General features: G+C 37.1%; 1 protein-coding gene across 1 annotated transcript; it reads right to left on the reverse strand.

The window, feature by feature from the left end:
- Positions 1-3,564: 3,564 nt before the first annotated feature.
- Positions 3,565-4,129, reverse strand: LOC308420258 (large ribosomal subunit protein uL22-like; the record flags this gene model as incomplete). The annotated part of the gene is made up of 1 exon (XM_080916203.1): positions 3,565-4,129. The coding sequence occupies exon 1, from the start codon at positions 4,117-4,119 to the stop codon at positions 3,565-3,567; it is 555 nt and encodes a 184-aa protein (XP_080772329.1). The 5' UTR covers positions 4,120-4,129.
- Positions 4,130-14,792: the final 10,663 nt, after the last annotated feature.

Genomic DNA, 14,792 nt, shown 5'->3' on the forward strand with positions numbered 1-14,792 from the left:
CATTGGTGTTCTATTCAGGATAAATTTCCCCGTGCCTATGTGTTCTAAGATCTTCCCCATTTTCTGTCTTATTACTTTTAGTATACCTAGATTTATGTGGAGGTCTTTGATGTACTTGGACTTGAGCTTTATACAAGGAGATAAGAATGGGTAGTTTTGTCTTTGAGTTTTTTTACATAGTTGATTAAGCTGATAGATTTCTATATATTGAACCATCCTTGCATTCCTGGAATGAAGTCTACTTGATCATGGTGAATGATCATTTTGATGTGTTCTTGGATTCAGTTTGCAAGAATTTTATTGAGTACTTTTGCATCAATATTCAGGAGGGAAATTGGTCTGAAGTTCTTTTCTTTGTAGGGTCATTGTGTGATTTAGGAATGAGCATAATTGTGGCTTCTAGAATGAATTAGGTAGTGTTCTGTCTGATTATAATTTGTGGGATAGTTTGGAGAGTATAGGTATTAGGTTTTCCAAGAAGGTCTGATTGAATTCTGCACTAAGCCTATCTGTTCCTGGGCTTTTTTTGTTTGGGAGGTTTTTGATGTCGTCTTCTATTTCTTTAGGTGTTATGGGGCTGTTTAGATGTTTTATCTGATTCTGATTTAACTTTGGTATTTGGTATCTGTCTAGAAAATTTTCCATTTCTTTTTGATTTTTTAGTTTTATTGGTATAGGCTTTTGTAGCAGGATCTTATGACTTCTTGAATTTCTTTAGTTTCTATTGTTATGTTTCCTCTTTCATTTTTGATTTTTGCTAATTTGTATACCTTCTCTGAGTCCTCCAGTTAGTCTGGGTAAGGGTTTATCAATCTTGTTGATTTTCTCAATGAACCAGCTCTTGGTTTTGTTAGTTTTCTTTTCTTTTTTTCTTTACTTTACTTTTTTTTTTTTACTTTTGTTGTTTCTATTTGGTTAATTTCAGCTTTGAGTTTGATTATTTTCTGCCTTCTACTTCTTTTGAGTGTATCTGCTTCTTTTTGTTCTAGAGCTGCCAGGTGTGCTGTCAAGCTGTTAGTGTATGTTCTCTTCAGTTTATTTTTAAAGGCACTGAGAGCTATGAATTTCCCTCTTAGCACTGCTTTCATTGTATCCCACAAGTTTGGGTATGTTGTGCCTTCATTTTTGTTAAATTCTAAAAATTCTTTGATTTCTTTCTTTATTTTTTCCTTAATCAAGCTGTAGTTGAGTAGAGCATGTTTAAACTTCCACGTGCATGTGGGCTTTTTGTTGTTATTAGATACCAGCCTTAGTCAATGGTGATCTGAAAGGATGCATGGAATTATTTCAATGTTCTTATGTCTGTTGCATCCTGTTTTGTGATTGACTATGTGATCAGTTTTGGAGACAGTACTGTGAAGTGCTGAGAAGAAGGCATATTATTTTGTTTTATAATGAAGTATTCTAGAGATGTCTGTAAAATCTATCTAATTTATAAATTTTGTTAGTTTCATGGTATCTCTGTTCAGTTTCTTCTTCTATGATGTGTCTATTGATAAAAGTAGGGTGTTGAAATCTCCCACTATTATTGAGTTTGGTACAATATATGCTTTGAGCTTTAGTATAGTTTCTTTTATGAATGTCGATGCCCTTGTATTTGGAGCATAGATATTCAGGATTGAAAGTTTATTGTGATAGATTTTTTTTTCTTTGATGAGTAAAAAGTGTTCTTCCTTATCCTTTTTGATGACTTTTGGTTGAAAATCTATTTTAATCGATATTAGGATGACTACTCCAGATGGTTTCTTGGGACCACTTGCTTGGAAATTTTTCTCCAACCTTTTACTCTGAGGTAGTGCTTGTCTTTGTTGGTTAGATGAGTTTTCTGTATGCAGCAGAATTTGGGGTCCAGTTTACGTATCCAGTCTACTAGTCTATGTTTTTTATTGGGGAATTGAGTCCATTGATGTTAAGAGATATTAAGGAAAAATAGTTGTTGTTTCCTGCTATTTTTGTTGTTTGAGGTAGAATTATGTTTGTGTGCCTCTCTTATTTTGTTGCAAGAGGTTTATTTTCTTGCTTTTCCTAGGGTGTAGTTTCCTTCCTTGTGTTGGAGTTTTCCATCTATTATCCTTTGTAGGGCTGAATTTGTTGACAGATACTGTGTAAATTTGGTTTATCCTGGAATATCTTGGTTTCTCCATCTATAGTAACTGAGAGTTTAGCTGGATATAGTAACCTGGGCTGGCATTTATGTTCTCTTAGGGTCTGCATGATTTCTGTTCAGGATCTTCTAGCTTTCATAGTTTCTGTTGAGAAATCAGGTGTAGTTCTGACCAGTCAGTCTGCATTTATATGTTACTTGTCCTTTTTCCCTTTCTGCTTTTAGTATATTTTCTTTGTTTTGAACATTTGGCCTTTTGACTATTATGTGTCAGTATTAATTTCTTTTCTGGTCCACTCTATTTGGAGTTCTGTAGGCTTCTCATATATTCATGTTTATCTCTTTCTTTAGGTTAGGGAAAATTTCTTCTATAATCTTGTTGAAGATATTTACTGGGCCTTCCAGCTGGGAGCTCACTCTCTTGTACACCCCTTACCCTTAGATTTGGTCTTCTCATTGTGCTCTGGATGATCTGGATGTTTTAGGTTATGAGCTTTTTAATTTTTACATTTTTCCTTACTGTTGTGTCAATGCTTTCTATGTTGTCTTCTTCCTCTGAGATTCTCTCTTTCATCTCCTTTTTTCTGTTGGTGATGCTTGTGTCTATGGCTCCTGACCTCTCTCCTAGTGTTTCTATCTCCAGGGTTGTTTCTTTTTATGTGTTCTTTATTGCTTTTGTTTCTGTTTTTAGATCCTGGATAGTTTTGTTCAATTCCTTCATCAGTTTGCTTGTGTTTTCCTGTGTTTCTCTAAGGGCTTGTACTTGTTTCTCTGTGTTCTCCTATAATTCTTTAAGGGGTTCATGTGCTTCGCAAGGCCCTCTATCATTAATATGAGGCACAAATTTACAGCAAGTAGTACATATCTTGTTTTTTAGGTGTGTTGGGATATGCACTACTTGCTGTGATGGGAGAGCTGGGTTCTGATGTTGTCAGGTTGTCTTAGTTCCTATTCCATAGCTTCTTGAGCTCGCCTCTCGCCATCTTCTTATCTTTGATATTAGCTGATCTTGTTGTCTCTGAATGGTGCTTGTCTGTCTTGTTCGTCTATGGGCCATGGATTCCAGAGGATGATGGTTCCTGAGTGTTCAGCTCTCTATGGACACCCTGTGAGTTCCAATGGCGATTGATTGGCTCTAGCTCTGGGTGCAGATGGAGGCCTGGAGCTTACGGATGCGAGAGGCACCCCGATACCTGTGCCATGAGAGTTCCCAGAGGTCTCTGCCCAGATAGCCAGTGGAGAAAGAATGTGGGCTCACCTGTGTGCTCAGGAGGGAAAGAGCTCCCGCGTCTCCTGTGGATGCTCAGCTCTCTGAGGGCAGGCCGCTAGTCCTGATGCTGATGTCTGTGTGCTGGCTCTGCCTGTGGTTCTGGGCAGAGATGGAGTCCAGACCCGTCTGATCTCAGACTGCACTGTGATTTTTTTTTTTTTACTTTAACTCCATTTATTTTATGCTGAATTTATTCCCGTGCCATGAGCTTTTGCTTCTTCAGTCTCTTCTGGGATATCTTTTTCTTCTGTGCAACCTCCTCTTCTGGCTTTGGAACAATCTGTTCCTTCTCAGTGAGGATCACCTCAATGTGGCAGGGGGAGCTCATGTGTGGGTTAATTCGGCCATGAGCTCTGTAGGTTCGTCGGCGCATCTTAGGTGCCTTGTTCACCTGGATGTGTTCAATGACTAGAGAATCTACATCTAAACCCTTAAGTTCAGCATTACTCTCTGCATTCTTAAGCATATGCAGCAAAAACTCAGCACTCTTTTTTGGCCACCGTCCCTGTGTCCAGCCCCACTGTTTGGCCTGGGCGCACCTACCAACGCTACCATTGTAACGCCGGAATGGCACACATTGCTTCTTTAAAGTGACATCCTTCAGATACTTGGTGGCTTTACGGATATGCATACCCTTGGTTTCCTGGGCAGTTTCCCGGGTGTTCTTAAAATGAACACGAAGGTTTGAACCTCTGGATTTGCATGATTTTGTGGGGTTTTCTGGGTCAAGGGAGTAGCGAACCATCTTTACAGGTCACCTCTGGCCGCTTACAGGAAGAGCTGCACTGTGATTCTTGTACCTTGAGTGTTCCTGGAGCTTTCTCCTCAGATAGTCAGTGAAGGGAGAGTGTGGGCTCACCCATGGGCTCAGGAGGGAAAGCGCTCCTGAGTTTCCTCTAGGTGCTCAGTTCTGTGAGTGCAGGTCGTGGGTCCTGATGGCTGTGTGCAGACTTTGCCTGTGGCTTTGGGCACAGATCCAAAATGGATTTTAAAATAAGTAACTATTGAGTTATAGAATCAGGAACTTTTGTGACATTCAAAAAGCAACAGCATATACATCAGACAATCCCCACTCCCCTAGATTTTTTGCACAATTAACCTTATGCCTCATTCACCTGAGACTATATGATATATCTCCATCAAACTCCTGTATGAACATTTTCTTTATAAGCCTAAGCAGCATGACTTTTCATATGCTGATGCATTGTTAACTGCCATAGTTTGCTTCTATTGGAGCATGGTGGTGACCAAAAACTATTGGGAAGGAAGCAGCTCATTTCAGTTTACCATTTGAGTCACAACTCATCATGGATGGAAATTAGGGTCAAACTCAAAGCAGAAACATAGAGGTAGGGACTAAAGCAGCGATCACGGAAGAACACATTTACGGGCTTGCTTGGCTTAGCTTGCTTAGCCTGCTTTCTTACATACCTCAGGACCAACAGGGGTGAATCCTCACAGTGAGATGAGCTCTAACCAATCAAGAAAATGCACCATGTCATGGACTTGCCTATAGTCAGTCTAATCTGATGGAGAATTTTCTCAGTAGAGATTCTCTCTTCCCAGTTGACTTTATCTTGTGTCAAGTTGGCAAGAACCAACCAACTTTACTGACACTGTATCTTTCCAATTACCAGCTTCACAGATGGCTTCTGAACAGAACATTTGCAATAACGAGATTACCACTGTGGTTATTTATTTAAATTATAGACTTGCACTGATCAATTTAGGGGTTAAGCTGGAGATTAAATGACATCTAGGTTTCTCTGGCTCTCACAGTGTGATTCATGCAAATTCTTTTAGTAATTATATTCACAATAGAATTTGCATCACTTGGTCTGTCTCTCACTTAAAATGAATTTTGTGAGAAATGGAAAAATTGTTTCTCACTCAAATTTGTTAAATTTTTAAAACATTTTTTCTACAATGTTTTAAAGTTTAACATTTATATCTTCAATATTTTCTTAGCTTATATTCATTTTGAAACACTTGAAAAGACAGGAAAACATTGTTTCTGCCAGTTTCTATGCATACATTGTTTTAGCATAAGTTTTGGTCTGAGTAGAACTTCTGATTTATGTACTGAACTGGTTGAGGCTTTATTATGGCTTCTTATGACTGCATTCACATGTGGACATCTTAGTTAGGACTGTGGGATGGAAGTTATCTGAAGGTAGCCGTGTGGCAGGATGTGGTAACAGATTTTGGAATCTCCAAGGACAGTTTATTGCTCAGGTTTGTCTTCTGTTTCAACTCCGAAGAGCCTCTCTGCTTTGATCTTTCCTCTCTGCTATCTCTTTTGCTTCTAGTCTCTGGTATGGAAATGCACCTGCATGTAGTATCAGAATGCATTTTGTCTGAAAGGTAATCAGAAATGTTTTCAAGAATCTACTAAAGTAAACCAAGAAGGGAATTAAAAATTTGAGGCTCTTTAAGCTTCAAAGATAGAGCTCACGATATTGTTGTTTAGATTAATTCATTATTTTGTTTACTATTGAATCATTTAAATAGAATTTAAAGTGTAATGAATTTATGTATTGTTATAATCCAGCTTATACAAGCATCAACTTAAAATGTTTGCTTAATTATCTCAATTAACTTTTCTTGATTTAGGCCCTAAATTTTTAAAAATTAAAAAAAATAAAAAACCATGTCATAATGTTATTTTTCCAAGTAGCTAAGTAGAAATTATCATCGATATAGGCTTTTGATACTATGGTGAGTGCTATTATAAAATGCCGAAAGCTGTCTAACAATCTTTTATACTCTAATATAGTTTTTAAAATTAATGTGTTATATATAATTGTGAAAAGGCTATGTTATATTTTCAGACAATGAATGAAGAATATGAGGTGCTCACCATGCTAGATGTATGACTGTATATTGGGAAACTTTTAGAGGGTCTGAAATCCTTCCATAGGGTAGGTATGGCTTTCTTGTTTTGTATTTATAAATGTGACACTGGCAAAGGCAATAAAGCCAGTGAGAGATAAATCCTGCGGAGAGAATGCAGTTCTATTTAAAGGTCAGAGGGAAGTAAAGATTTTCAAAATCTTTTCAAAAAGATTTTATTTCAGGAGTTGGTTTCCAGGAAGTTATGGGTTTGATTTCTAGCACAAAATTATGGCAGAAGAAAGAAAAATGAAACTCCTGGGCATATACCCAAGAGGTGCTCCAAGATATAACAAGGACACATGCTCGACTATGTTTATAGCTGCCTTATTTATAATAACCAAAAGCTGGAAAGAACTCAGATGTCCTTCAACTGAGAAATGGATACTGAAAATGTGGTACATTTACATAACAGAGTACTACTTAGCTACTAAAAACATAGACTACATAATTCTTAAGCAAATGGATGAAACTAGAAAATATCATTCTGAGTGAGGCAACCCAGTAACAAAAACAACAAAACAAAACAAAACACAAAAAACCCCAAACAACAAAAACAACAACAACAAAACCAAGGTATTCACTCACTGATAAGTGGATACTAGCCGCAAAGCTTGGAATACCCAAGAAACATTTCACATATGAAGCTCAAAAAGAAGGAAGACCAAAGTGTGGATGGTTCAGTTTTTCTTAGTAGAAAGAACAAAATACTCACAGGAGGAAATACAGGGTAAAAGAACAGGTCAAATACAGGACAAAGAAAATGGAGCAGGGACTAACAAAAAGGACATCCAGAGACTGCCCCACCTGAGGATCCATCCCACAAGCAGCCACCAAACCCAGTCACTACTGCTGATGCCAATGAGTGCTTGCTGACAGGAGCCGGATATGGATGTCTCCTGAGAGGCTCTGCAAGAGCCTTACTGATACAGGTGAGGATGCTTGCAGGTAACCTTTGATGCATGGAACCTCAAATGAAGGAGCTAGAGAAAGGACTAAAGGAAATGAAGAGGTTTGCAACCCCATAGGAAGAACAACAAAATCAACCAACCAAATCTCCCATAGCTGCCAGGGACTAAACCACCAACAAATGAGTACACATGGAGGGACCCAGATGTCCTCAACTGAGGAATGGATACAGAAATTTTGGTACATTAACACAATGAAGTACTCAGCTATTAGAAACAATGATTTTATGAAACTCTTAGGCAAATGGATGGAACTAGAAGCTATTTTCCTGAGTGAGGCAACCTAATTACAAAAGAACACACAAGGTATGTACTCGCTGATAAGTGGATATTAGCCCCAAAATCTTGTAATAATCATGAAACAATTCCGAGACCCTATGAAGGTCAAAAGAAAGGAAGGCTAGAATGTGAGTGCCTCAGTCCTTCTTAGAAGGGAGAACAAAAACACTTACAGGAGAAAATACAGAGACAAATAAAGGGGCAGGGGTTGAAGAGAAGATCATTCAGAGACTGCCTTACCTGGGGTTCTACCCCATAAGCAGCCACCAAACTCAAACACTGTTGCTGATGTCAAGAAGTGCTTACTTCTTGGTAATCACTTGGTAGGAGCCAGATATGGATGCCTCCTCAGAGGCTCTGCCAGAGCCATATTGATACAGATGTGATGCTTGTAGTTAACCATTGGTCTGAGTATGGGTACCCTAATAAAAGATATAGAGAAAGGACTGAAGGAGCTGAAATGGTTTGCAACCTCACGGGAAGAACATTATCAGCTAACCAAACCCTCCAGAGAATGAAATACCAACCAATGAGTATACCTGAAAAGACCCATGACTCCAGTTGCAAAAGGTAGCAGAGAATAGCATTGTCTGGCATCAGTATGCAGAGAGGCCTTTTTGTCCAGTGAAGGCTGGTTTCCCCATTGTAGGGGAATGCCAAAGTGCTGAGGTGGGAGAGGGTAGTTGGGAGAGGGAGCAACTTCATGGAAGCAAGGGGATGGGGTAATGGGAGTGGGGGGGGGAAGAGAATGATATTTTAATTGTAAACACAGAGAATATTCAATAAAAATGAAAATAAAACAGAAAAAAGAAATGTAAATATATGAAATATCCAATAAAAAAGGAGACAAAAGGTTAAAACTAGTTAAAAAAAATCTCATCATCTATTTAAAAGTAAATTATGTAAACAATGGTATCAGCATTGTCCAGGTTCATAAAGTAGGGTACTGGGCATCTCTGAGAAATAGCAATTTAAAAGGTTGGGAATAGAGATGCTGAAAAGATAGTTTGGTGTTTAAGAGCCTCTGATTTAATTCCCAGCTCCTACACCACTGCTCACAACAATCTCTGATCTTCAACACCCTCTTCTGGGGGCTCAGACACAGCATGAATGTGGTATACATACAAACATGCCAAACATCCACACTTAAAAAATGGGAAGAAAACATTTGAGAGTATTTGGGAAAAGGTGTTGCAAAATTAAGCCATATAATTTCATACCGGGGAGTCAGATAGACAGATATAGAAGCAGATACACACACACACACACACACACACACACACACACACAGAGAGAGAGAGAGAGAGAGAGAGAGAGAAAGAGAGAGACAGAGAGAGACAGAGAGACAGAGAGAGAGAGACACAGAGAGAGACAGAGAGAGAAACCATACACAAAAGGCAGAAAAGATCTGAATCAATTAATACTATGGTCTGTGATGTCTGGGAACCAGACCTTGTCTGATCAACCTTAGTTGTGAGAATTTGAGCAAATTATCTGCTCTCTGTGCCTCTGTTTCCTCATCTACAAAATAAAATAGTGTTTGTGGGCTGAAAGATGGCTCAGTGGATAAGAGCATTTGCGTTTGTAAAAGACCTAAATTTGGATCACAGCACTCTCATCAGACAGCTCACAACTGCATGTACTTCCAGTTCCAGGATGTCAGATCCTCTCTTTTGGCCTCCAAGGCTCCCCACACACACGTGTGCATACCATCATGCACATACACATACACACATAAGTAAAACATTTAAAAATGATAATGTACATGGACTGAAGAGATGGCTCAGTGGTTAGGAGCACTTAGTGTTCTTGCCAAACTTAGGTTTGATTCCCAGAACCCACATGGCAACTCACAGCCTTCCATAACTCCACTTCTGGGGGGTGATATTTAAACTCCTAATCTGACCTTCAAAGGAACCAGGCATGTGTGTGATACAAAGACATTTATGTAAAAATGCACTCATTAAAAAAACAAAAAGAAATAGGAAGTGTAGAAAATGGGGACAAACCATGCCTGGAGATAGGATTAATTCTTTAGCTCTGAGCATCAGGGGGAGAGCTGTCTGGAGGACAAATGACAGCATAGATCTAAGAATTAAGATTTTGTGTCCTCTTAAGACACAGTTAGCACACATAATCCCCAGCCAGTATGGATGAAGTGCCCAATGGACAGGAGGAAACACAAGTGAAGTTTTGATTTCTCTTTTCTAGGCACTAAGAAAGGGTGATGTTGGCCAGATGGAATGGGTTAAGCTTTTCTCTTACCGCAGAAGGAGCTTTTCTCTCATGGTGGCAGTCCAGGTATGTCAGAGTCCATTCAAAGTCATGGGCACTTCCCTAAGGATAAGAATTTTGGTGGCATGTTTATCTGTTGAGTTCCTGCTGCAACAAATTGTGTACTGGATGCTTCTTCCCCTTGATACTGAGTTTTTAATCTCTTACATATCTCTTTTGAGAGTAGTTGGGTGATTATCAATTGTTTTAATTTTCCTGTTTTCTGTTTATCACATATTTAGTTGTCTGTATTTATAGATCAGCTATCTTTTCTGGCTATTTATTTATTTATTTCAAACTCTAATCAAGGCACTTGTAATAAACTTATTAAGACTAGAATTAGTATAAAATATGACAATTTAGACAATTTTACAATTTCCTATGAATTTCCTGAGGGCTTTACTATTATGCTAAAATCTTTGGGATTGTTTCTTGGTTTAAAAATTTGAATGAGCCTATTACATGACTGAAATATTATGAAATGCTATAAAGTCATTGTTTTTTATTGTATAAAGCTGCCTGTTTCTTTGCACCTACCCACACTGTCTTTGTGGAACTGGATCAGTACAACAGACATAAACTGTGTCTCTTTGCTAATGTGATTTGCATCAGGCTAAAATCAAAGGTTCGGTTACTGAAAAGGATGATCAAGCACACAGGAACTCTCTCAGCCTCATGGATCAAGGGCAATCAATATTTTATAACAATTAAAAAATAAAAAAATAAAGGGAAGGGTTCTGAGATAGAGGGTGTGAATTTGAAATATATAGTCCTGTATGCATGTCTCTATAATATTACAAAAGCATACTCATCATTAAATGTTATCATCTACAAAAGGCATTTGTAGGTTTAGACAGTTGAAACAAAAGTAGATATACTAAGAAATAAAAATATATTCTAAATTACTACTTTTGATCAAAAGTCTATTTTCTAAAAGTAAGAATACACAGATATCTACAGAAGAGTTCATGCTGAAAGAAAAGAATACACCTTCTCAGCGCCTCATGGTATCTTCTTCAAAATTGACCATATTATTGGTCATAAAACAACCCTCAACTGATACAAGAAGATAGAAATAATTCTATGCAACTTATCAGATCACCATGACCTAAGGCTGGTTTTCAGTAACAGGAAAAACAACAGAAAGCCAACTTTCTACTCAATGATAATATGGTCAGGGAAGAAATAAAGAAATTACTTTTTTTAATTTAATAAAAAAGTTGACCCATCATACCCAAATGTATGGGACACAATGCAAGCAGCGCTAAGAGGAAAATTCATAACATTAAGCTTCCTGGTACAGAAACTGGAGAGATCTTACACTAGCCACTTAACCGCACACCCGAGAGCTCTAGAACAAAATGAAGCAAATACACCCAAGAGGAGTAGAAGGCAGGAAATAGTTAAACTCAGGGCTGAAATCCACCAAATAGAAAAAAAGAGAATAATAAGAAGAATCAATAGAACCAAAAGCTGGTTCTTTAAGAGAATGAACAAGCTAGAATAATACCTTTTACAGATCTCATATTGATAGTTCCTTGCAATTAAAATATTTCTGATCATTCAGGATCTTGAATATTTCAGTATCTCAGTCTTTTTTTTTTCAGAATTCCTTCTGCAGAAATTCAAGTAATAATCTTCAAAAATGTTTTTGTGTTTGATTAGTGAGAACATTGCCAAGCAACTGCAGATTCCCATAACCCAGTTATCATCACAGGACTTTTAATTCTGATTGAAGAAATATTGATATTTATTTTTAAATAAAAGGATATACTTGATGAAGAATTCAAAAGTGTTCTGAAGCTTTTCAAGGAGACATATTAGAATATCCAAAGCACATAGAAATACTTTTTACAGCTTTAGAATGTAGTAAAATAAGGAAAAATCGAAAGGACCCAGGTTCTTTCTCTCATTATTCCCTTGTTTACTTCCCCATTTTCCCTCACTTATTGCCCAATACTTGAAAAATGATGTTAAGTCAACTAACTCAATTTAATTTTCTTGTTTCTAACTTTTGGTATGATTGAGAAGTGACTTTTAATTTAATTGTGAATGATATAACTAACTGTGACAAGGATGAATTAAAAGGCAGTCAATGTTTTGTCATCTTTAATGATAGAGAAGCAAGCAAAAGAAAAATAAGGCTTTTGACTTGCTTCATAAATAGAGCATCTTTCTAAATTAGTAGTGTTGATTAATGTAGTATTTTGGAACCATCAAGTCATTTATTAGCTTGTTACCTTTTTCTGAGAAAAGTACGAGAGCAAAATAAATAATGAGTTTGTGCTTTCTTTTTCTCCATTTGTCCAGTATGATATTAATCAATGTAAACTCTCCAGGGTACAAATACATATATTTAATCTTTGTTTATATGCATCTGTTTATTCATAAAAATCATTTTGTCACTTTCTCAAAAAATATTAAAACATTGATTCCAAGACAAGATTTAGCCAATGTATGAACTAAAAACTTCATCTTCTTTTCAGGTATTTCTATCCACAAAGCTACCAAGGAAAGATAATCAAAACTGGGTCAAAGTGATTAATGGTGTCTCAGTTGTTTACAAGATTTAGTTATTGTTGATCTTTACACATTATCTAGGTAGAGTTTTAAAATAGAATAACAGGTCCAATGGTCACTTACCTGTTTCAATTTAAATTCATTTGTCACAAAAATGTGCCCATGGCAGTGAGTATGCCTTTTCTATAGTACCATGCTACAGGGCTAAATATTTCTAAAGCAGCATGTATTTTACACAGTGAAAATAAGAAATGATTAAATATTTTTACCTCTCAAAATTTCACCTTGAATCACTTTTAGTAACCTTCATACATAAATAATCTTTTAAACTCTCACTAGATATCAGTAGGACTGCTCCTTAACAATAAGTAATGTTGGACTCACCTCTCAGTGTAGACCCAGGGTCTCCTTAGTCCTTCCTGGTAGCACCTTTCAGTCTTTCCTTTTAGCTCTTCTTCTTTCTAATAAACCTTTTCTTGAGCAGGGGCTTAAAGCTACCACATTAATCTGTAAATCAGGTAGGAAACCTTGCTTCTCTTTCTTGTTCTTTAAGGCAACCTCCATCCCTATGTTTCTCAGTGCAGACCATCTCAGTCTTTTAGCCCATTTCAATTCTTTTGTGACTTTATATAATCCTGCAGAACTTCTCTACAACAGAAACCACAGTACAAATATTGGCTAAGATCCAGGAATGGGACTTTACTAAGGAAACTATAAGTACCACACTTGGCCGGGACTCAGGGACTTCACAACTGCCATGATTGGATAGGACTCAGATTAGACAACAGCCAACAAAGACCAGAACAACCACAAAACAAACATGGTACCAGATATCCATATAAGAAACATCTCAAATACCATTAACTCAATATGCTTAGATGATATCACAAAAACATAAGTGTGAAGCCAAGACAACATGCTTCCTTCAGAAGCCAGAAACACTATTGTGTCTTAAAAGTAATTTAGCTATAGCTGAAGAAAAGGACTTCAGAATGGCAATATGAATATGACCAAAGACCAGAAAGAGGACATGAATGACCTTGAGGAATACCATAAAAACAAACTTGCCGAATGATATAATTAAAACAATTCAAGACATGAAAGTAGAATGTAACAAAGAATTAGAGTCATTAAAGAAAACCCCAATTGAAGTAAAATTGAAAATTAAAAACTTAGGATATTAAACATAAACCTTAGAGATAAGACTTACCAGAGGATAAAAAGACATGGAAGAAAAGAATTTCATGTCTTAAAGAATATAGAAAAAGAACATCATGAAAATATAGGATACTATGAAAATAACAAACCTATAAATAACAAGACCAGAGGAAGTAGGAGAAACTCAGATCAAGGCACAGAAAATATTTTTAACAAAGTCTTAAATTTTTTATTTCAGTCTAAAGAAATATATGTCTATTCCAGTAGCAAATAGATAGGACCAGAAATGACACTCCTTATGACACTTAATCAAACACTAATATGAAGAACATAGAAAGAATAATAAAGCTACAGGGGGAAAATGTCACATATAAAACCAGACTCATTAGAATAACATTTAATTCTTCAGTGGAGACTCTGAAGGCCAATGGCCCTAGGTCTGTGTTCTACAAGCTCTAAGAGATTACAGAAGTGAAGCCAGTTTTACCCCCAAAGGCATCAATCACAAATGGCAGAGGAAGGAAATATTTTAAGATAAAACAAAATTAATTTCTGCACACTAATCCAGTTCTAGAATAGGCGCAAGAAGAAAAATTTTAGTCTGAAAACAAGGTCTAACCGCACCCCATTTTCCTTTGTTCTCCTTGTCCTTCTTTTCCTCCTTCTCCTTTTCACCTGTTTTGACATTTTGTTGTTGTTGTTGTTGTTGGTGGTGGTGGTGGTGGTGGTGGTGTGTGTGTGTGTGTGTCTGTGTGTGTGTGTGTGTGTGTGTGTGTGTGTGTGTGTGTGTGTGTGTGTGTGTGCACGTGCATGAGAGAGTGACAGAGAGAAAGACAAAGATTGAAATTGTAAAGGTTGCGAGATGGGAGAACCTTGAAGTTGTTAGAATAGGGAAACGAATATGTGCTAAATCTATTTCATATTTTTATACAATAAAATTCTTGTATATAAAAAAAAAACTCCACAACATCCCCAAACTCACCCCTAAAAGAAAATCCAAACATATGGAAAAGACATCATACAGTGTTTTTGGTGCTGGTCAACTACTACCCAGCGCATTGGACCCAGTGATAGTCCATTGGACATAACTGATTTTCCTTTTGACAAGTAATCCTCAGTTACAGATAGATTCTTAGTTAAGAAAGCGCATTGCATCTACTACCTGTTCTTAGTGCTGGGCCACCATTTGGCTTGAAGCTTTTAGGGGGTGCTGCTACAATCTACATAAGTTCATAGGTGCACATGTCCTGTTGTGTTTGGAAGACACTGTTTCTTCACAGTCATCTACCACCTCTTGCTCTTAAAATATTTTTGCCTCCTCTTCCCC

Source organism: Micromys minutus (genome assembly GCF_963924665.1).
Source record: "Micromys minutus genome assembly, chromosome: 4".
Classification (NCBI taxonomy): Eukaryota; Metazoa; Chordata; class Mammalia; order Rodentia; family Muridae; genus Micromys; species Micromys minutus.